At 40.7% G+C, this 23,965-nt stretch overlaps 1 protein-coding gene across 3 annotated transcripts in view; it reads left to right on the top strand.

Moving 5' to 3' along the window:
* Window positions 1–221: 221 nt before the first annotated feature.
* LOC104334080 (solute carrier family 12 member 7) overlaps window positions 222–23,965 on the top strand; it is a 91,030-nt gene continuing 67,286 nt past the window's right edge. For all 3 annotated transcript variants that reach the window (XM_075418518.1, XM_075418516.1, XM_075418517.1), the window contains exons 1-5: window positions 222–466; window positions 17,572–17,666; window positions 19,935–20,057; window positions 22,479–22,625; window positions 23,348–23,402. In XM_075418518.1, the coding sequence (XP_075274633.1) occupies window positions 343–466; window positions 17,572–17,666; window positions 19,935–20,057; window positions 22,479–22,625; window positions 23,348–23,402 (544 nt within the window). In that variant the 5' untranslated portion in view covers window positions 222–342. The remainder of the gene's footprint in view (window positions 467–17,571; window positions 17,667–19,934; window positions 20,058–22,478; window positions 22,626–23,347; window positions 23,403–23,965) is intronic.

Genomic DNA, 23,965 nt, shown 5'->3' with positions numbered 1-23,965 from the left:
CTCCTCTTCCCCGCCGCCGGAGAGCAAAACCTCCCTCGGTTCCGAGCTGGGAAGCTGCTGGGAACCAGAGCCAGCCACGGCACCCTCTCCCCCTCCTCCTCCTCCTCCTCCTCCTCCTCGCCCGCGGTGAGGCCGCCGCCCGCGCCCCCGCCCCCTGCCCCTCACTTCGGAGCCGCGGCCGCAGCGCCGCCCGTCGGGCGGGGAGGGGGCGGCAGCAGCGCCGAGCCTCCGCCCCCTGCTGCGTGAGGAAATGGCTCTCACGTGAGGGAGGCGGTGGCGCCGGGCGTACTCTGCCCGGTGCCCTAGGAGGAGGCGCCAGTGGGCCCGGGGGCTGCCTGCGCCATGCCGACCAGCTTCACGGTGGTGCCGGTGGAGGCGCGGGAGGAGGAGCGCGGGCCGGCGGAGTGGGATGGGCAGCGGCAGCGGCAGCCGCAGGAAGACGGCGACGAGAGGGACCGGGGCTCCGGTGAGAAAGCGGGGAGGTGCCGGGGGCCAGCGCCTGAGGACAGCGCCGGCGCTTTGTGTGCGCGGGAGCGGGGCTGCCGCGTGGGGCGGGGCGGGCTGGGCCGGGCGGCCGCCGGTGGGTCCCTGTAGCCTGTGGCGGGGCCGCATCGCCTCCGCGCAGCGGGCTGTGCCGGGGCTGCCGGTCCAGGTGGAGAAGTGCGCCTCGGGGGAGGGCGAGAATCCGGCGCCTGGGGTGGCTGAGGGCTTGTTTCTCTTTGTTCCTGTGAAGCGGCGCCGCTGGCCGAGAGGAGGAAGTGCTCCCGGGCGACTCCGGGCAGCGGAGCGGAGCGGCCGGGGGGCGGGCGCGGCGTGGGGCGTCCATCTGCCTCCCGCCCCCGAGGGGCGGCGGCGGCGGCGGCGGCCGGTGCCGCTGACGGCCCGGCAGCCGGGCTTGGAAGCGCGGTTTTGAAAGCCAAGCCCTGCTGGACCTCCTGAGAGAGAGGCAGGAGCGAGGACTTGGGCTGCAGGGAAGAGCACCGTCTGACCTGGCCTGCTCCGGGCGCTTGTCCAGCCGTGTGCTTGCGCCGCGGCGGCTGTGCCTTGGGTTAAGTAGGTATTTGCTGCCCGGTGGCGTGCGTTGGGAGCCTTGCCTCCTGCCAGGCCCCTGGAGCCGCCGGGGCGAGCAGAATCAAGCCCGAGGTGGAGCTCGGGCATCGCCAGTGGGTGTCTGGTTAGGGCGGCCCCTTCTGCAGCGGGATGAGTGTTTGCCTGCAGGCAGTGGTTGGGGAAATGGGTGTTTTTCTCACTCGGATGATAAGGCCCCGCTGGGGAAGCGGTAACTCCTGCTTCCCCTGACTCGGAAGCCCTGAACGCTTCCTCTTTCTGAAGCGTGTTACAGCAGCAATACCAAGTATGGTGCTTGAGTCGCTGCTAGCACTGAGAGTGCCAGTTGGATCTTGCACGTTATTTTGGGAACTGTTACAACCAGTCTTAATGGTGTTTTGTTAGCTGTTAGGTGATCAGAGGTGAAAAGAAGGGTTTTTGTAAAAGGCGATTCCTCGTAATGGCGGCTTCTCCTTTTTGTGGTATAGATCACAGATGAATAAGGCTAATACCATGTGGTGTGGGGTGTGAATGTAAAGAGATGAAAACAGACTTAATCTGTTTACATTAGTTTAATTTCTTTCTGCATAAATATTTAGGAAGATGATTCAGTAAAACACTAAACTGACAGAAAGTTGGTTTGCTTGCTCCCCTCAAACCCCTGCCTACCTGTGAAAGATACATATTGCACGTAGCTGCATTTCCTTTGGTGTATTCAAGCAATGAGCAAGTGGTGTTTTAATTATTGCCATTGTTTTTTCTATTCCATTTAATTTGGAAAAAAAACAAGTAGTATGAACTGTGGCAACAGTTTGTTTCCTGTACTGGACAGATGACAGCAGTACAGCATTAGTCTGTTTGGGCAGTTTTCCTTCTGGTGGAAGAGCTAATCAGAGAGGCATGGAGTGAGGTGTTTGGTTAGATGGTATCTTAAAATACTGAACACATATACAGGCATAGTTAGAGAGGAGTTGTTAGACCATGTGTATGTATGAAGCATCTGGAAGTCTTGGAACATTTGGAAATCTTGGGAGGGCAAGTGGAACTGGCACTCTTGTAGTGGCTTATTCTAACCTTTAGGGTTGTGATTAAAAAAAATAAAAATTCTTCATGCAGTTAAGTAGACTTTGTGAACTAGCAGTTACATTCACAAAATATGGTTAAATTATCTACTGTTCTGGATCTGTGTCACTTGAGCGCATGAGTTTGTGTAAGACTTCACGTGTTAATGTGCCTGTAAAATAGGGAGTAGGAAACACTGAAAAGAGGAGGTATTGACTTGTAAAGAAGATATAGTCAGAGAGCTCTGACTTCATTAAGAGATTAAATGCTATACTCGGATACAGAGGTTTGGGAAGTGAATGACATACTTAATGTTGCCTGGGGTATTACATGGATGTTTGTGGTATATAAACCTGTAATAGATAAAATTGCTAAGTTAATGCTTTGTAATCAAATAATTCTTGTTGACTCCTTCTGAAAACCTCAAAGAATTTTAAAATATTAGTACGTCTTAAGAATTAAGCCGTACTGATCTTAAAAATTAGTACAGCTGAAAGCTGTTGTAGTTAAGCTCATCTGAAAGCCTGCTGCTCAGAGAAGGAGTGCTTGCCTTTCTCCCTGCTCCAGCCTTCAGGAAAAGGCTAGGGAGTAAAGTGTTTCCTCGCCTGTCCTCCTCCCCATCTCTGGGTTCCTTTACTTTTTCCTGTACTTCACCTTAGTGCTCATCAGACACTTTTACTGGGCTGGTTCAACGTGCTAAACTGGCAGAAAACTAAACTCCTACAGAGGGAAGAAAACATACTTCCCGTGTTTTGGAGCTGAGGTGTGCGAGTGCTGCAGTAACTCTGAGAACGGCTGAAAAGTTGTGTCAAGGTGAGAGGGGGGTAAAGCTGAGAGCGGAGATAGAAATAAAAAAAGAAGGAGGATGGGAACTTCCCCTTTGGCTCACCCTTAGCCTATATAGTTCAGCATATGATTTTGTCCCAGCTGTTAAGGAATTTAGAATTCTGTCAGTTTTGACTGAATTGTCTGGCTTAACAACGAAGTAGTTGTTCTGGAGTTTCCTTGACTGCACTAGCACCTTGTTTAAAAAACAAACAACAAACAAACCCCAATGCTCTCCTACTCCCCCCCCCCCCACCCCATAACACTGTTTTTTGGAGGGAAACAGGCTGTATGCCATTAGCCATTAGATCACCAGTAAAGTAGTTGTGGTATCTTACTAGCAAGGCACTTATAAATTGTGTACGTTTATCTCCTTTCACACATTCGTATCTGATACTCATCTATGTGGTAATGCGGTGAGCTGAAATGTTCTTACTCTACCCTCTTCACTCCTTGACAATGGTCTAACATTCTGTAGCCTTCTGCTTTCTGGTTACATGACACCCTTATGGGTGTCAAGGAGGGGAAGACATGGGTGAGTGGCTATTTGCTGGATTATTGCACTGGCCGAAGTATTACTTGGGAAGATTAGGGAAGCAGAGTGGAAATTAATACTTGGATTGAACAATACAGTTGAGGGTCAGAGCCTGCTGACTCAAATATGCACGAAGTAGCAGAAAGCATATGTGGCTGTGTCTCTTCTAATGTGTTTGTAATACACTAGAAGGGAAGGGTAGTCAGGACAGTAACTGGTTGAAGAAGAGAAAGAAACAGGAGTCTCTTGTAGGCGGTAATGGGTGAAGTTTTTGAGAAATTTTGACTTTGATTTGTTTTGGGGTTTTTCTTTGTTTTCTTCGCATATATCGGTAGTGACTGTCTATTAGGCAGACCTGTCAAAACTTTGTAAAGTTGATCAGATCTCTGTCTTATTAGCAGCTCTGCATGTCAGGTGTTTCAAAGCAGAACTAGTATTTTTAGCATCCCATAGTATTATTTACTTAACCACAACAGTGTCTTATTTGGAAACCTATATGACAACTAACTCCTGCAAAATCTTCCTGAATTGAAGCTACTCAAATACAGGGAATATGAGTGATAACTCTGGTCATCTACCAAGAAGTTATCACGTAACTAACGAAGCACAAATGCTGTGAATTTCTGTAAAATGCTAATTCTTGGAAGACCGGGAAGGAGTTGAGGCAGGTAGATATATGCAATGGAGGAAAGACAGGATAATCTCACTGGGATGTCTAGCGTGTTTTCAGTCGACTTCTGCTCAAACACAGAACTGGTCTGTAGCTCAGAACTTACTGTACAGAAAAATGCATGTTCCCCTTCATCCCATTTCAGTTTGTCCAGTTTTCTGTATCCTGAAAAAATGCAGACTGAGACTGATGCCTTCAGTCTTTTCTTTTTTCCTCCTTTTTTTTTTTTTTTTTTTTTTTTCTCCAGTCTGCACAGGTTAGTTATCCCTCTCTGCTCTGGTCATGTGCTTAGCCAGTAGGACGCACAGTGGTTCCAGTATTAGCTAAAGGCTCAGGTCTAGGGATAGGCACGGGAGCGTGGGTTGGCAAATATGGTACTGTTCTCCACATACTCTTCCAGGCTCCAGCAAATTGTGGGCCAGAAAAAGATGAGCCTTCTGTGAAACTGGATTAGTTTCTCATTTTTTGGTGAGGTTTAGATTAAGTTCTAATTTTGTTTGTATTCTAAGTACACACAGTGAATTTCTTTCTCTTACGCAGTCAGGAATTAACGTATGGTTTTGGCACCTCAGAAACTGGCAGTAAGATCTGCTGCTCAAATTACCTCTTGTTTGTTTTAATCTGATGACTGGATCAGAAAAGGCATCAAATCATGCTAATACTTGTCAGGTCCCTCTCCAGATCACTGAAGATTTTTGTAAATCTTGTCTCATCTTAACCCTATCACCTTTATTTCCAGACTGCAGACTCTTACTTAGATACTCTTTTTGTGGAAGCTGTTCCATACTTCCTATTCTACTTTTTGTCTTTCTCTGAAGTTTTTCCACTTCTGTTCATTTCGAAATGGGAGAAGTTCTAGAATTGCAGAATTGTGCATGATAATCAAGTTTCAAGTTGTGGACAAACAATGATTTTTTTTGTTTGTTTTGTTGAAAACCCTTTGTCTAACATGGACTCCTTTTCATTCCCAATGTTCAGACTGTGGTTTGAAAAGCGATGATTGAACTGGTGTTTTTATGAAACAGTCATAACCAAAGTATCTTGTTCATGAGACATAACGATCAGTTGGAGCCCAGCTGTTTTAACATATATATATATATGTGTCTACTCTTAAATTTCTACAGCGAACTTTGCCTGTTGGTTTGACATTAATTTAATCTTGGAGATCTGCAGCTCTCTACAGGTGTCCTGTGTCATGACTATTATAAATGAAATAGTTTCAAACTGTCACATCTCTGGTCACCTCTTTTTTTATTAATGTGTGGAACAGCATGTGTCCAGCAGAACTTCAATGACTGTTTCTGTCTCTGAGAGTAGACCTTATTTGTCTCCTGTTTTCTTACTCGATTATTTACCTATGGCTTAGCTAATATCTTCTGTTTTGTTCTATGGCTGCTTTATTTTCTTGACTTCAGAGAAGGACTTCATCAAAGTATTTTGAAGATCTTGGCAGACAATATAAATTAGATTTCTGTTATCCGTGAGCTTGTTGATTCTTTCGAAGAATTCTGAGGCATGTGAGACAGAATCTTTCTTTACAGAAGCCACATTGGTTGTCCTCTCCTACCACCCCAATGTCATATTGTATAATGCAGTGTTGGAATGGAAAATATTAGTCCTGTTGCGGATAAATGCACTTGATCACAGGCATGGGATTTGCACACAGGGATTTTTTTTTTTTTCTCGGAGCGGCATTTGCTGTCCAGATAAACTCCTGATGTGTGTCTAGCGCTGCCAAGATGCTCTAATTGATGCTTTCACTGTTTAATGTAGCTATATATATAATTGTCAATATAAATGTTCCTGTTAGCTATTGATAGCCTCAAGGGAAATGGGTGCAGGTAAAGGAGGCAGAGTTAAGGATAGTAAACTAAATAACTTCACTGTGGAGTAAGTGGTCACTTAGCATTCCATAACTGTTTAAACGTTTCTTTTAGACCATTGCAGTTTTGGCCTTTTTTTTGTGAAGGAGAGGAACTTAATGCTTGAAATGGACAGCAAATTATTATTTTTACTCCATTGTGTTAATTTCATGTGAACGAAAGGCCATCATTCTCTTGCTGTACTTAATGCCGAAGAGCTAAATGTAAATAATTTCTAGTCATAAAACAACTTTGAAGCAGAATACTCCAGAAGAAAGTAACATCAAAGACAGTGATATTAACACTCATAATGTTAACTTCTCTGATGCTGTAATGAAAATATTATTACTGAAATTATTGGATTTCTTATTGCTGATTTTTCTTTTGGTCTTTTGCAGCCATCAGAATGTGGTGAGTGAAGGTCTGGTGTAACTGTCTCTTACTGGTCTTAATAACAAGACATTATAATGTTGTAAAGTTTCAGAGTTGTTATCTTATTATTTTAAGATTACTTTTATTGTGTGAAAAGCTCACAGGTAAACACTGTAAAGGCTGCCTTTGGTAAGGGATGTGGTTTTTTACTGCATAGTAGATCTTATTAGCTGCTGCTGGGGAAAAAAAAAAAAACAAGTATGGCTTCCAGTGCTCCTGCTTGTGAACGGTTGTAGGGAGCCAAATCAGCAGGAAACTAGCTAAGAAGAAAACCAGTTGTTTTTAAAAAGTGATTTTAAGTGACTTTATTTCCTTGAATCAGCTCATTGCAGAGCAACAGTGGTGTTCCACCCCAATGCAGAAAACCACTGCTTTTGGCAGCACTGACCTGTTTAACTTTTTCTGCATCTTTGAACTATGTTGTTGCTTTACATAAACATTGATACTAGAATATGGAGAATGAAACGATCGGCGCTATTTTTATTTGCTGTCTAGACTAATGAACTGTTTAATGTTATCACAGGGGACTTATTTTCTGAATCTGAGTAGAAAGCTGTGACCCCATGAGTTGATCTGTGCTGTAACAGTCCATTCCTGAAGCATTGTAACGCATGGAAAGGACCCGTGCTGGAGCAGTGCTTGAAGAACTGCGGCCCATAGGAAGGATCCTATATTGGAGAACGCCATGGAGGACTGTCTCCCATTGGTAGTACCCCACACTGGAGCAGCAGAAGAGCATGAGGAGGCAGGAGCATCGGACGCAATGCGTTACGAATGGACCGCAACCTCCATTCCCCGACTGCTTGTGTTGCTCAAGGCAGGGAGGAGGTAGAGAAGTTGAGAGTGAAGTTGAGCCTGGGAAGAAGGGGGGAGGGTGTGTTTCTAGATTTGTTCTTATTTCTCATTATCCTACTCTGTTTAATTGGCAATAAATTAAATTAATTTCCCCAAGTCAAGTCTGTTTTGCCTGTGATGGTAATTGCTGGGTCATCTCCCTGTCCTTTTCTTGACACACAAGCTTTTTCTTATTTTCTCCCCCTGTCCTGCTGAGGAGGGGGAATGATAGAGCAGATTGGTGTGCACCTGGTGGCTAGCCAAGGCCAACTCACCACATGAAGTCTGTGAAAACTGCAGTTTCTCCAATTTCACATGCAAATTTTCAAGTAGCTGCAAAATTGGGTGGAGTTTTGTTGTGCTAGGTTGTACAACACTTGGTTCTTGCTATGCTGCCCTGACCCTGCTTTATAACAGAAATAACTGTTTCTTTGGCAGCTTCTCACCCCCCAAAATTGCTATCCTTGAGTTTTAGGGCATGTGTTACCTAATTATTTTTAAAGGTCAGAAATGGATTAATGAGCAGTTAGCAGTATACAAACTTAAAGATGGTCCCTGAATGACTTTCCTCGTGAATCACAGCTGTAGGAAAGCAGGGCTTAATAACATCTGTGTCAATTGGACAGTGTTTTGTTATCTGCTTCCTGATTTCAACAGCTAGCTTTCTTAATTAGGTACCTTAATTAGCTGTATTCTTTAGCTAACTCATAGCAACCAGAAATAAGCAGCTTTCAACCTGCTCAGGAAATCATTCTGGGAGCCTTTGGGAGGTGAGATGTTGGGTGGTAATTGCTTTGCAAAAATGGATGTTTTTTTTTTTTTTAAACTCATGTATATCTTCTGGAAAAAAAGTTCTTTCTTTTTCTGGAAGAACAAATGAAAAATGTACTCTGTTTCTTGCCTTATGACAAGAGGCATACAAGTTTGAAACTTTTTAAAACTAAAAGCATCTTCCTACAAGCTTACTTTTGGAAGAGAATAAAACCTTTTAGCAGATTAATTCCAGTCGTGAAGAAGGAGAAATATTTATTTTTCTTCTAGATTCAGAAAGGAGAGTTTAGAACATCTGTGAAAATATGTCATAACTTTGCTTTGTTACCTGTAGAACTGTTCTGTTAGGTTGTTTATCCATGTTCTGGTAAGTTTCTAACAGTTTGCTGCCATTGATTAGTAACCAGTCCTACCTCTATCCCTCTCCTGGCCTTTCTTGCCTTGTGGAACATCTGCTGAGGACTTTCACAAGCCACTGTATTTTGCTAGCAAGGAAGAAGCAGCGGTCCGGGGAGGGGACTCAAAATGAGGAGGTACAGGAGGCAGGCTTTTTGCAGTATCAATGAGTTAAAGCAGCTCTTTCAGAGGCCTGGTAAGCACTAGGAAGGAGGAACAGTGGGAAATGGGCTTGTGGAATGAGCCTTCAACCCTTTCAGCCTTTCTACAGTTGACATGCTTGTGGCATAGATGTTAGGATCACAGAGAAAAGTAGATCTTGGGCGTGATTCAAAGATTTGGCAACAGGAACTTGTCTGTTCTAAGCAGTAACATGCATTTAATAGAATTGAAGCAGTTTGTGTGAAGTTGTTTAAGACTGGTATAGAATGTGTGAAGTTGATTAATGCGTAAACTAGAAAACAGTGATAAATCTAAATTGAAAGAGAATTAACAAATTATGCAGCCAGTCTTCAAGAGGACCCCTTCATAATTTCAAAATACCTGTTTTTAAAAAGTGCTTGTGAAGTTACTAGAATTATGTTTTAAAGTGTTTTTTGTCTGCTACATCTTAAGTACAATAAATGCAGACACTTTCTACATAAAATCAATGTTTAGCAACTATACTTACGGTTAACTTGCTTAAGATCTGCCAATATGTACTTGATGCATAAAATTAGCTTTTTTAATAGTAGATAGGTCTTTGGAATGGGTTAATACTGCTTGTTGCCAAGCGTATACTGATCTGCGTAGTGGTAGTATTTTAGAGTGAATTTATTTAATGGAAAGATAACTTTAAATGTATGTATTATTAGGCGAAGTAGTGGGATGTTTTCGTAACTTGATCCTGCCCATTTCACCAAGCATGGTGTTTATTGCGGACAGAAATCCTCCAGCTTAATTGCATTTAGAGAGTTCTGTGACTGTCATGTAGTTTGGCTGTGTCATGTGCATGCTTCACTGCATGAAGCCTTAATGACTTGTTTCAGGATTAATCCAATACCAGTAAGAAACAGGATTTGAGGTCTTACACAAAGCTGGGAGGAAGCAACTGTCAGTTCCCTGTTTCAATTCTTGATACATGAAGAATCAGCAGAGGGGAATGACTTGATTTTCCTTAATCATGAGTGAACAAGATTATGAAGAAAGTGGGCCAAATCCAAGTGAGTCTCTTTAAAAGACAATACCGTGGTTCTGATGACTCTTTTACTGAAATTGCAGGTTCTGTACTTCTAGTTATATTATGAAGAATTTAAAAAGAGCTTTTGCAGTGTGTTTTCATTAGAAGTAGGCTGTGCTTGATTATAATAGTAGCCTAACGAAAGGAAAACTAGAATTTAGTGCTGTTGATAAGGTAAGTGATGGGTGTAGTATTGGAATCCTCCGTTATGTAAAGGAGTTTACAAGAAGCTTAAGTACACCTTGCTCTGCTTTTCAAGATAACTTACATAAACTGTGCTAGTCATTGTTAAAAATAATTCAAGAAATTGGTGATACAGTAAATATATTTAGGTGTTTCTTTACTAAAAAACACCAGTAACCTGCCACTTTGAAGTAGATTGCACTGAATTCTTAAACCCATCTGATACAAAAATTCAGAGGCAAGATGTGTTCAAACAAGGTTATTGATGCCTTTTCATAATTGGAGTTAAAGCACAGTAGTGGCTTTTGGAAACGAGAGTTTGTTAGAGCTCTAAAGAATGTTTCTCTGTATTTTTGTATAAGGAGTGGTAAGAAATTAAGATTGTCTGAGTTCTCTTTAGTTGCCTGCCAATCAGAGATTTGGACATATAAGAAGTAAATATACATAGAGAAGACAGAATTACAGTTTTTGCCACAGGCAGCTTTCTTGGACATGACATTTCTATGCATTATTTTTAGTGTCTTTTAAACTTTATGTATTTTTACCTGAAGAAGTTTGTTTACCTCAGTAGTAAATGTTTGTGTACCCTTGTGCAAACAGGATCTTGTCTTCATGTGCTCATTTTGTAGTGGTTTGTTCTTAATGTGACCGAATACTAACTTAATGAAAATGTTACTATAGCTTTTTATTTAAAACTGTTGTTTTTCACCTGTATCTGGTTAATCAGAGCCTACTTCAAGGTATGTGGGCTGTGATTAAGAGTCGCCCTTTGGAAACTATGAAAGGTTAGAACTCTTCTGTGAAGTATTATTCTTCATCTGCTTTTTGCTTTAGAAAGCAGCATATAAAGTTAGGTATTTGTAGTGGGAAGCAAAACATTTTAGTCGTACATATATACTTATTTAGAGAACACTATACCTTATTGTAGCCAAGTTATCTTGTGGCTCAGAAGTTCTAAATTGCTCTCACTTCTCTGAACACCACCTATATTCTTTTGCCATATAAAAAGAACCTGCTTTTGTCTTTCAGATAGATAATAACACTTACAGCATGCCAGGAGACATAGATGCTTGCTTTTTTGGACAAAATGTGTTTGAATACAAAGGCAAATAGGAACATTTATTGAATGTGAACAGTAATGACAGACATAGTGTGGGACAGTGAGGAAGCAGTGAATCTGGAAAGGATTTAGGGGTCAGACTGGAACAGAATAGCATGAGCTTGGTTTAATGCTGTGGTAAAGAGAGCTAGCCTGATCCGTAGGGTGCAAAGGTGATGATTATCCTTCTTTACATAGCATAATTGAGACTGGTGTTAGAAGGCTGTATTTGATTTTAGAAGTTTGAAAAATTTTTGTGTGTAACAAACTGGAGAGAATATTGCCACAAAAATGATTAAAGGTTATATGAACTTAACTGTTTCAGCTTTTTTCGAAAGGAAGCTTGAGGTGGTTTGATAAGTATAGTTACCTTCACAGATAGGAAATACTAAGTATGAGTCATTACGTTTGGAAAGTGTGCTAGGATATTACAGCTAGAAGTCTGAAAGAGCCAGATTTAAAGAGAAATAAGGAGCAACTTGTTTGAGATTTTTCCAGTAATTAAAAAACCCCCTTCATTTTCATAAAGGAAAATTGATAGTTTTTTTCATATTTCATTTCTAAAAACATCAAGAGATACACTGGTCAAATCTCAGTATATTTTTTTTCAAAGTTATAGAGCCTAATGCAAGAAATGAATTTCTGCAGCGTGTGAAAAGACAGGAAATCAGATGAAGTGGTCTAATATTTTTGTCCTTAATCACTTGAAGAGACATGGTAGTGCAAATTTAGGATCACTTAAATGATCATTTCCTTCTGCTGCTTTCCCTAAGACAAGACACCTGTAACAGATTTCCCCCCCCCCCCCCCCCCCTTACTCTACCTCTTTTGATTTGTGGAGGTGGGAAAAGGAGAAAACCAACCACTCTAGTTCTGTGATTTAGTAATAATGGCATCAATGTTAAGGATGTGATTTTACACTGATTGCGCCTTCCTGCACTGATGGTGCCTCTAATGACAGCATAAGTGTTTGTGTAGTGAACACACAAACTCATCTGGATTAAAAGCAGCAGCAAGAATAAAAACAAAAGCAAAACAACTCTCCCAACTCAGCATTAAGCTCGCACCGCTGTTGCATTTATAATAAATAGTTCTGTTTGTGTGAGGAGCAGTGTGATACAAGGGCGCAAATGGGTGAGCAGTAAGTGTGAGAGAAGAGTGTGAGGGTCACCTCTTTGATGGCAAAGGTGGCTTCTTGCTGTTTAAGCTGCAGTGTTGAGTTCTGTCTTACACTGTATAAAATGGACCAGATTGGATCAACTTAGAAATTTTTAACTGATAATGTACCTTACAGTATTCTACTGTCAATGTTTGTGAGGATCACTGCTCTGAAACTTCTAAGGAATATGAATTTAAACAAAGTGCTGGCTCTATGACCAACACTTTGGACTGTGATATGCAGACATGTTTCTGCAAGAAGTTTTGTTTGGTATGTGGAAATGTTAATGAGAAATCATCTAATGGCATTGATGGTTCTAAACTTGAGGCTAGCACAACTCTGGGATTGTTTGTGATGACTTGTCTGGGTTACGCTGCATTGGCAGTTGTGCAACTGGGGTGTATGGGAGCACATGCTGGGATCATCTGCATGAACACTCTGAATATTACCTCCCAAACTTGAGACATGTCTCCTACCTGCTTGCAGCTGTATATCTCATGTAAAACAGAAAATGTGATTTGTTGCAGCCAACTTCCATGTAAATATACCTACACCCATCACAGTGCTTAAATATCTGTAGAAATCAAGAGTAGGATTTTTTGCATGTCCCGTCAATATAGAAAATACCAGACAGACTTCTAGGAAAGGTACATTGGTTATGTCTTTAGTCTGTATACTGGTCCATCGGTAAGCACCGAGTTGTGCTATGGTATGTGAACATTCCATAGCAGATTAAAAATAGTAATAATAATAATAATTTGTAAAGTATATATTTGGGGGGGGACACACAACACAGATTTAGTTCTAGAGTTTAGTCTTTGATCAGCTTATGTTGGGTGGAATGGAGTGTCACATCAACAGGTGTTTTTTTGTGTGTGTGTATGTCAGAAGACAGAGGAAACATTTTACCATAATCAAGCCCATAGAAGACTTTTTGTTGTTGTTTTATTTTGCCTTTCTTATGTATCTTCTAATACCAGGGGTGGTCCAAGATGAGATACTGGCTCAGGTGGACTACTAATCTAGTCCAGATTGAAGATTTTTGCCTGTAAACCCTTATGACTTGAATTAGTTTCAGAAATCAAGCAACAGTAAGTATAGATTTTTGAGTGCTTTAATTGGATTCCAGAAGACGTGTGCAGCTTAGAGGCATGTCTGAAACTACGTTAGAAGTTGTCATTTTTATTGCATGTTTAACTTGCCTCCACACCTGAGAAGAGTTTGAGTTGATACAATTTCAAAGAAGTCTGAGGGAAAGGTGAATTGCTTGTCAAGCATTGGAACAGGCTGCCTAGGAAAGTGGTGGAGTTGCCATACGTGGAGGTATTTACAAGATGTGTAGATGTGATGCTTAGGGACGTGGTTTAGTGGTGGACGTCATAGTGTTAGGTTAATGGTTGGACTCGGATCTTAAGGGTCTTTTCCAACCTAAATGATTCTATGGTTTGATTATCTTTAAGCTTCCTCATAGATGTCAAGGGAATATGGTTAAAACAAAGCTGTAAATAGCTTGAGACTTACGGCATACAGTACCTGCTTCTATATTTCATAGAATGGTAGGGGTTGGAAGGGACCTCTGTGGGTCATCTAGTCCAACCCTCCTGCCGAAGCAGGGTCACCCAGAGCAGGCTGCACAGGACCGCGTCCAGGCTGCTCTTGAATATCTCCAGAGAAGGAGACTCCACAACCTCCGTGGGCAGCCTGTTCCAGTGCTCCGTCACCCTCAGAGGGAAGAAGTTCTTCCTCGTGTTCAGACAGAACTTCCTGTGCCTCAGTTTGTGCCCATTGCCCCTTGTCCTGTCACTAGGCACCTCTGAAAAGAGCCTGGCCCTGTCCTCTTGACATCCACCCTTGAGATATTTATCAGCATTTCTAAGGTCCCCTCTCAGCCTTCTCTTTTTCAGGCTGAACAAGCCCAGCTCCCTCAGCCTTTCCTCATAGGAGAGATGCTCCAGTCCCCTCACCATCCTCGTAGCCCTCCACTGGACTCTCTCCAGTAGCTCCTCATCTTTCTTGAACTGGGGAGCCCAGAACTGGACACAGCACTGCAGATGGGGCCTCACTAGGGCAGAGCAGAGGGGAAGGAGAAGGTCCCTCGACCTGCTGACCACACTCCTCAATGCACCCCAGGATCCCATTGGCCTTCTTGGCAACCAGGGCACACTGCTGGCTCATGGTCAACTTGTCATCTACCAGCACACCCAGGTCCCTCTCTGCAGAGCTGCTTTCCAGCAGGCCCGCCCCAAGCCTCTACTAGTGCCTGGGGTTGTTCCTCCACAGGTGCAGGACCCTGCATTTGCCTTTGTTGAACCTCATCAGGTTCCTCTCTGCCCAACTTTCCAGCCTATCCAGGTCACGCTGAATGGCAGCACAGCCTTCTGGTGTATCTACCACACCTCCCAGTTTGGTGTCATCAGCAAACTTGCTGATGGTACATTCTAACTCTTCATCCAGGTCTTTGATGAAGAAGTTAAACACTGGGCCCAGTACTGACCCCTGGGGAACACCACTAGTTACCAGCCTCCAACTAGACTCAGCGCCACTGATAACAACCCTCTGAGTTATCTCAGTGGAAGCAACTGAAATTGTTAGGATTTTTTTCTTTCTATTTGCTCCATTCCACTTGATACACCAGAGGTGACTTTATTTGTGAGAAGTGTAAATCCTGTCTTTTAACTTCTGTTTTTCTGGTGAATTGCTGCTTCAAAATAAGGGCTAAAGATTGGTATAGTAGTTTATTTCATTAACCTCACCATAGTTGTTGACTGTGTGTTGAGGTCCTGAAACTAATTCTTCCTACTGGGTGGTGTAATACATCTCAATTTGGGTTACATGTTTGTAAGGCTCACTGTATTTCTGAGCATGTTAAATAAACATACTCCCAAAAGTGTTGTTCTGTTTTACAGGCAGTTGACAGCAATGCTGAAAACTCAAAGGAACTTGTTGAAAGGTGTTCATAATTGCAGGATTAGTCAACAAACTTCAGATGAGAGAATACTTGTCAGTACACTTTTGTGGTCACTTTTTCCACGTTGATCCTCTTTCAAATAGAGTGAAAATGGGTAATGCTAATCATGTCGAATACTATACGAATGCTCTACCAAACATTCACAAAATATTAAGAGACAGCTATATTAAAGAAACAGGATACTTTCTGTAGAGTCTGATAGTGACAGGCTGTTCTGAAGACTACCATTAGAAAGCTTTAAAATAGATTTCCTGTTCTTCAAATCCTTTTTTAGTGTTTCCAGCTGTTATTCTACCTAAGTTCTGTGGTTTTCCATTTGAAGTCTGTTAGGTGCATTTGACAAGACTTTTTTGTTGAAGACACTGTGCTTTTTCCTTGTTGGAGCAAAGGCAAGTAACCATTTGTTTAGAAATACAAGCATATAAAGGAAGACTTCACTATTATCCTACCTACGATTTCAAATACTTAATGTACAGTGCTGAGATGCTAAATTTTACCTCCAGAACTGGTAAGACAAAGCTATAATATTTAACCTCAGAATAGTGAATACTGATTCACATTATTCGTTTGGTTAATGTTCTGATGCTTTGATTAGTCTAATGATACCCACTGAAGTAGTAACTCCAATAACATTACACTCTATATGAACGCAAAACAATACTTGAAATTCCCCGGCTCATGTTTTGAAGAGTAATCCTTTCCGAAGGAACTGGAAGTACCCCAAAGGGAGTACTAATATTTAGCTAATAAGTACAGCTACCAGCTGTCAGCAGGTGAGAAAGTCAACAGAAGTGTGGTCTTAGCAACACAAATATCAAGGAACCTCATTTTTATTTTAAGTTGGAATGCACCTGGTAATGAATGCTTCATAAAAACTTCAGCAAAAGTAACGTGGCCATTTCAGGGAATGGAGCTAAAAGAAAAAAAAAAGTTCCAGAAACGTTGGGAAGGAAGTGCAGTGTCTTAATTAAGATGTTCTAGTGCTTGTATGATTTGGCAAGATGATGAGAGAAATCAGCACGTATTTGCTTGGGGACAGAGTGGGTTTTTGTTCCCAGTGGAAAAGTTGACTGAACCTTTCTGTAAGCACAATGGAGCCAGTTAAAGAGTAAATGCTAGTTTCTCAGACAGTCTTGTGCATGTTCCATGCATGTTGAGGTGTTGGTTCATGAGGGAGTGTCTTCTGTGTTCACAGTACTCCTTCTGCTGGCCTTGCATTAAGCCTTGCTGGAGGAGGGGGATCTAGCTAGGTTGTAGGACTTGAAGCGATGGGGGACCAATTATAATCTGTAGAGAAACAGAAAAACGAAAGCTGGAGCATATGGCTAGAAGGAGATACATTGGAGAAGAACAGTAGTTGTGGATGAATTCATCAACAGTTCTTTTCTGAATCATGTAATTAATTCTAGAGCCCTAATGGGCAATAGCTGTCTTTTGAGTCTCTTATGATAGTATGCGGCTTCTATGTCATGATGCCAAGTACAGTGATATTATTGAAGAGTCTATTAGACAAGGGAGCTATGGAGAACGGTAGGAAATCCGACAGGGATGTAGTCCCTCAGCTGCTTGAGGGACTGACATCTATTTCTGTCTTTGTTGCAACCAAGATAACACTTTATGCTGAGACTGGTGTCTGTGTTTGCGAGAGCTTTGTTCTGGGACTTTATGTGGGGAGAAGTGTCTGGAGGGGGCAGAGTGGAGGACACAGGGAAAAGAGTATAACTTGTTCTCCAGTTCTTCCTTAATTCTGTAGTGAAGAGACTGCGTAGGTGCTATTGCTGTAACTTGTGAATGTAAGGGCAAAAGTGCAGACAGGCGAAGTGGGATAGGCAAGGACTTGAGACTATTTGGAGATGTGAATATTGTTAACAGTATTGGTGTGTGATAGATTTTGTATTGTGTAGGCTGGAAGGCAGTGAGAGTGATGCTATATTTTTTGAGGTGTGCCAGAGCAGGTCAGAGGAGTTACAGCTTAATGAGTGTGAGGTTTCAATAAGGAATATAATAAATGTGGCATGCCATAGAAGAGTACTCACAATCTGTACAAAATATTTCCTTTTACGTTGTGGTGGGTTTTTTTTTTATAAATTCCTGCCTCAACTACTGGAGTTTTTTTAAGGAAGGCAGTAAAGTAATGAAAAGGTAGGTTGGGGGGGGGGGGGTGTGGCATGGTGGTGGTGTTGTCCAGAAGGTTTATGTGAGGTTCTATTATCAAATGCTTTCAAGTAACCTAGAAAGATGGGGAGGGGGGAAGATATCAGTATATGTGTTAAAGAATAAGAAGTAATAGTTAATAGGCAGGACACTGTACAAAGATTAGACTGTTAAAGTAATCTTAATTTCCTTAAATGTGGACGTTGAGCCCATGTAACTGGGACGACATAGTGCTTGGCAGCCACCTCCAGTGTTATCTAGAAACAGTTCTTAAATCAGCATCTTTTGAGTATTGCTTTTATGGTATACCTTATGTTTTTTTCCTTTTGTTTCTGATTGTTGCACTTTTCACCAGGAGATGGGATTGCCAGGGAAAGTAGTCCATTTATTAGAAGTGCAGAAGTGGATAGAGGAAACATGTATGAAGGAAAGAATATGGCCCTATTTGAGGTAAGTTAAATACCCTAAAACATATTTCACCTTTGAGCCTCTGGTAGTAAGATGAAACCAAACCAACCCCTGCTTTCTTCCTCTCTAGAAATGTAGTGGGGGGAAAACCATATTTTACTAACTTTTTGGTGGTTTGGCTCCTACTAACATTCCATTTCAGTGGATTTGAATGATGTAATGAAGTGCTAAGTTTGTTGTTGTTGTTTTTTTTTTTTTCCCCACCTCCTGTGTTTTAGTTTATCTGTGAATAGAAGAACAGTAAGTTTTGGTATGTGTTGATGTGAAGATATGAAATAAGCCTTCTTGCATTTAAAATTTTGGGACTAGGATATAGAAATTGTTGTTAGAGAAAGCTGCTGAAAGTTAAATCTAGTAGCTTTAACAAAGCAGTACCGAGTTTTAAAAGGATTAGCAAATGTATGATGTTGAACAGGGGAAATACAGAGTTCTCTCAAAGCAGTGAAACTACAAAACAGTGTGTGATAGGCCATGACGTAGTCATATTGTCCAATTACAATGTAGATCATACCATAGCTATTTCTACTGTCTAGTATAAATGTCTGTTTTATAATGCAAGTTTAATACCTGTTGAATTCACTGAATGATTGCAGTCACTTACAGAAAAAAAGTATATTTATATGGTATACTAAAGTGCCACTTTTGTGATTTAGTAGTACTTTTAGTATGGTCTAACCTACGTTGTTCTGCTCTGGTAGCATCAGCTGGTCTTGCTTTGATACTTGCTGTTAACAACGAACAAGGTCCTTCCAGCATTGTTTGCTTAGCCATCTTGTTGCATTCTACCCACTGTTTTCTTGTTGTCGTCTTAGGCTTCTCTCTTCTTCCTTTCAAATATCTTTGCACAAAGGACATGATCTTTTGTTTCCCTCTTTCTGCATGACCCAAATAATGTATTTTTACTATTTTTCTCTAAGTCTTGGAGAAGATTGTGCTAAGGATTGAAGTAATGTTGGTCATTATTTGTCTCTGTCAGGTATGGAATTATATAGAATACTGTTTTTTTACGGAAGCCAGGGTAGTAGAGTTTTGTCACTGAATTTCTTTCCTTCAAGCTCTATTCATAAAGCAATGTCCAAAACTTCCTGTTGTTCAAATTACCTGTTGCATTCTGCAGTGTTGATAATTTGGCCATAGCTGCTTTTTGTCACTAATCTCCTTTGAATATTAGCTTGCATCAGTTATTTTGAGTAATGGCTGACATTAAATCCTCAGCTGATGGTGTAATGATGACTGTCTTTTACGTATCTCAGATTATAGACCATGCTGTTGTAGTCTTGCTTAGAAAGCCTCTTGGTGACTTCATCACCATTGCTGCTGTTGTGGTGAATCTTTTTTGGTAGTACGTAGGTTTCATAATATGTTTCCTACAATATTATTATTCTTGTGTTTGGATTTTTGTATAAACTGTTACAAAGAAGTTTGGCTGTTAGAACCGTGATTACCATGACCTAATGCCTCAGGCAGAGATGCCTTAGTTCTTGTCTTTGTTTGCAATCCTGATCTCTTGTCTTCCTTCCAGTATTTGATCTTGTGTACTAGATTGAATACTCCGATTCTGCTTTTCTTGGAATCCTTTTATAATATGCGCTTATCCTGGATTTTATAATTTGTTTTAGCATGTTTTTGTTTTGTAGCAGATCTTTGGCTAAAGAAAGATGGACTGACTTCTGTGTCAAGGAATACTACATATGTGAAATTATGTATGATATGCATATGTGCCTGTATTTTCAACAAATGGATAATTTGGAAGTAGTGTGCATGGTTTAAGATAAAGTATGTAAGCCTGCAACAGTAGGCTTGAGGGTGATCCATAGGTATCTTGGTGCTTGAGAGAATCATTTGAGGCCACTCCCTAGACACAAGCAAGATGCTGGAAAAACACCCTGATAACTTGACCCTGCCAGTACAGTCCCCTGAACACAGTATAGTGATAGGAATAGATTTTTATAATTAACAATGGCCCTTCTCTAGATTTCGCTTGTTTCAGTTGTACAAGCTGCATGTTGTAGTATAGTGTAAAAAAAAAAAAGTGAAAGAAATATTGCAAGATAGCCACGTTGTGTTAAACTTTTTCTAGAAAGATTTAGAACTCTTGTTGATTGAAAGCCGATTGATGTTTTGTCATGCTGATTTTGAATTTGACTGAATCGGGGCTGACCTGTTGTGTGTATGTTTGAAGTACTATCATAAAATCATGACTTTTAAAAAAACTATTTAATAAATGTAGTGTTCTTAAAATCCCAACAGGAAGAAATGGATAGTAATCCCATGGTGTCATCTCTTCTTAATAAACTAGCAAACTACACTAATCTAACTCAAGGTGTGGTGGAACATGAAGCAGATGAAGACAGCAAGCGAAAGGAAGTCAAGGTATTTAAACTTCTAATAAGTTATTGAGTCAAAGCTAGCCACAAAGAGGACCATTTTTCAACCTAAAAAGAAGATACATGGATGCCTAAAACCAGGAGTGAGGTTTGTAATACTGTATTTAAAATGGAAGCATTTGCAGTAGGGCTTGTGTTAATTCACGATGTGTTATTGTTAGCATGTTTTTAGCAATACCTTTCAATAAAAGCTCCGGATAAAATGTATGCTAAGGTAGGACCTGAAACATGCAGTGCACCCAGCTTCCTCTTCCTTTCTTTTCTTTTTCCTTCTGTCCTTGTATGAGCATCAGTACCTTTTATCTACCTCTAGGGAGGATATAGTATGATTTTTGGGTGGGTTTTTTTGGCTGGTTTATTAATACGCTTTAATTGGCTGGGGTTTTACCTGAAAAGCTCTCTTGTTTCTGTGTGTCAGAGTAAGTATTTCTACAACTTAATAGACTCATTCCAAGGAAGCATTTTGTTGCATACTTCAAATATATTTGATCAGGTGGGTAGGGGAAGGAAAAGCAGAGGCTCTGTTTGGCACATCCCTAAGCACACTTTGCTAGAGGACAGCAGCTGAATTGTTCAAGGATTGTCTGCTGAGTACCCAAAGTGCTTATCTAGGCCTCTGTAGAAATGGAACGTATGTAACAGAGTCTGCAGTGAGATGTTGGATTGAGAGCAGAGAGCTGTTTTGGAAGGAGAAAATTTGGATCAAAAACATGTGACCTGACAGAGTACAAGAATTCCCAGGCAAAGGGGGGTGATAAGCTGGAACTGGTTGAGCATGGTGACAGAAACTGAGAAATTTGGGGTAGATACTGGGAAGAAGAGAGCACTGGGAGTCGATTGTCTCTGTAGGAGAAAGGGTGCTGCTACTGAGTTTGTATGCTGAGCTGTGGAGAAAAGAGGAGAAGCACGTGAGAACGAATAAAAGAAAATGAGCATGTAGTAGAAGAGACATATGAAAAAGTGCTTGAAAGTAAGGTTAGAACTGGAGCTTATTTTATCGAAAGAGAGATTTATGGTATGGTACCTGAATATTTGTGGTAGAACTGTTTGCTTTAGAACTTGACCAGTATAGGAAATTGGTACCAGGACAATGGGCAAGGGCAAGGAATGAAGTCCAGCTGTTTTAGCTTTTTGCTCATCCTGCATTTGCTTGGGGGGTGGGGGGCGGTTTTATTTGTCTCCTTTTGCTTGTTCTGTATTTGTTTCTTCTCATCTGAAGATACAGCCTGAGATATTAGAAAACCAGCACTGAGCAGCGCGCACTTTCCCTGGCGTGATCCCTGTCCTCTGTCTGCTGCACGCAGGTTTTTGTTAATGCAGCACATGGTTCCTCTCTCTGGAACTGACTAGCCCGATGAACACCATGTCCTCACTTGCACTTCATCTCATTTTGGCACTACCTGGTGACCTGAAAATATGATTTCTACGCATGTGTCTTTTTTCAGTTCAATGTTTGAAACGAAATAGCGGTTAAGTAGTAGCCTGGCAGACTACCATTTTTAATGGTGTAACTGAGACAGTAACGTTGATGTTGCACGTGTATATTGCCCAAGACGCTAAAAATAAAGATTACAGTCTAAATGGCATTCCATGGTTCCTTATAAGTACTTGGAAACTTAGTGTTTTCTTAATAATTTTATCAACTTATAAAGCACCAATGCTTGCTTCTTTATTTAAATTGATTGCCTTTTTTCACAGCCTGAGTTGTGATTTAAGAATAGCTTCTGTATTGTAAATAAGTATTGCTTCTAAGTTGAGTATTTCAGGGCCTGATTTCTTCCTAAGTGTAGAAGGCTGGAACTTTAATGACAAAGCCTGAATGCTTTTGTATGTGTCTTGACCCGTGATGATCACCAGCTAATAAAAAGCACACACAAATATACTGTGTTGTGGCAGGTTTTACAGCTTTTGCAAAACAAAATTGTAGTCAGTTCTGCATTTCTCCTGGCCTTGTCATAATACATTGTCTGTCTTTATTTTTTTTCTTTAAATGAAAGCACATGTTGAATATCATTTTGTGAGCCAGCTGCAGGACGATTGGTGATCAACTTTTTGCAGAATATATTTGGTGTCTTGATTACAGCAGTAACTTGTCTTCAATGGTAGTCTGTAACCGGTATGTCAGAAGAAAGATTGTAAAGCTTTGTAACCAACAGATAAAGGGACATCCTACCCCTATGAAGGTTTCATCCTAATTCCATTGGAACAAGAGGGTTTGCCATCACGAATGGTTTTCTGTCTTTTCAGGAATCCTTCTGCATAAATGACTGTATTAATATTTACGAAGCTGGACACTCCGAAGCTGCTGTTCAATTTCACTTGGCATTTGGGATGAGTGTTTGCGGAAGAAAGTGCTTATGGACTTAAATTTAGTGCAGAGGAATTAATGTTCTGACATTGTTTCCAGGTTCCACGTATGGGCACTTTTATTGGTGTGTACCTGCCCTGCTTGCAGAACATCCTGGGAGTCATCCTTTTCCTACGTTTAACGTGGATTGTGGGAACAGCTGGAGTTCTCGAGACTTTCATCATTGTATTCATGTGTTGTACTTGTGTAAGTTAACCTTTTTCTTCACTATTGGCCAAATCTTCCATTAGAAGAGCATTGCTGCCTTCTAATGTATGAGTAGCAGATAACGATTTCCCTGTAATGGTAAAGTGTCAATGCAACTGATAGTCATGGGATGTATACGTGCATTGAGTGTCACATGTCGTTCTAGCCTGTATGGAGTTTCTTTTGTGTTGGTAACTAAGCTTTTTTTTGAAGTATTACATGGATTTTATTAAACAAGCTTTTGGCAAACATTTCATGATTTAGGTTGAGATCTGAACTGTTCTGCTTTTCAGAACTTCAGAACAAACTGAAATATGAACTACAAATCTATCCACAGCTGTGTGTACATAAGTTAATATTTTGGAGTGTGAGACCACTAGAAGATTATATTGTCATAACAATGGCACTTGATGAGTCTGTCACTATTATTTAATTGGAATAATGAACATCTAATTTCAAGTTTATTCAGCGATCTATATGCTTCCAGTTCTTTTTTTAAAGACTCGCAAACATCTAAATTATCTGAATCTTCTACTGAAAAATTTAGTACTTAATTTGCATGGATATCCCTAACCAAAGGTATGATCGTTTTTGGCTGCTGTAACATCTTATTTTTTTAAAAAAATTAAAATTATTCCTAGTTTCATTTGATTACTTTACCTTGCTTCATCTTTCAAAAAACTTTCAGTATTTTAAATTTCCTCTATTTCATCTTTCCACAGACTATGCTAACTGCAATTTCAATGAGTGCAATAGCAACAAATGGTGTAGTTCCAGGTAATGAAGCTTTTTACCTTAAACGGTGAATGGTGAAAAGATGGAAGTTTAAAGCTGGGATAAGAAATTACTATAGTGTGAGATATCAGAACTAATGCTTTTGATTCAAGGGCATATTGTAGTTTAACTGATTTATAAACGACTCTTCAAGGTGAGATGCAGTCTTTGAACTGGACCTTGTGGGAATTAGGAACTGTGGCATTTTTTTTGTCGTCAGTCATAGGATTCTGTTTGAATGAAAGAGAATTTGTAATGGAGACTTGTCTTCATGCAAAGCAGATTTCTTTACAAGTTTACAAATAAGACTACTCTCTTGTTTTTTGCCTAGACTCCATTTCTGGACACTGGAGCTAGTTATGTTGTTTTCTCCAAGAATAACAGTCAGTCTGCTGCCAGAAATCTTTTTCTGTATAAGCACCCTAGGTTATGCTCATATCATTAAATTTTCAGGATAAATAGGTGAACTTGTTCCTTTTCACTTAAGAAACTGATTTTTTTTTTTTGATGCAAAATCAGTTAGCCTTTGAAGCTGTCATCCTTTTCAGTTTCTCAACACGTTAGTT

This window comes from Opisthocomus hoazin, chromosome 4 (genome assembly GCF_030867145.1).
Source record: "Opisthocomus hoazin isolate bOpiHoa1 chromosome 4, bOpiHoa1.hap1, whole genome shotgun sequence".
NCBI classification, from domain to species: Eukaryota; Metazoa; Chordata; class Aves; order Opisthocomiformes; family Opisthocomidae; genus Opisthocomus; species Opisthocomus hoazin.
The sequence above is the reverse complement of the archived record's forward strand: the minus strand, read 5'-3'. Positions and strand labels throughout refer to the sequence as shown.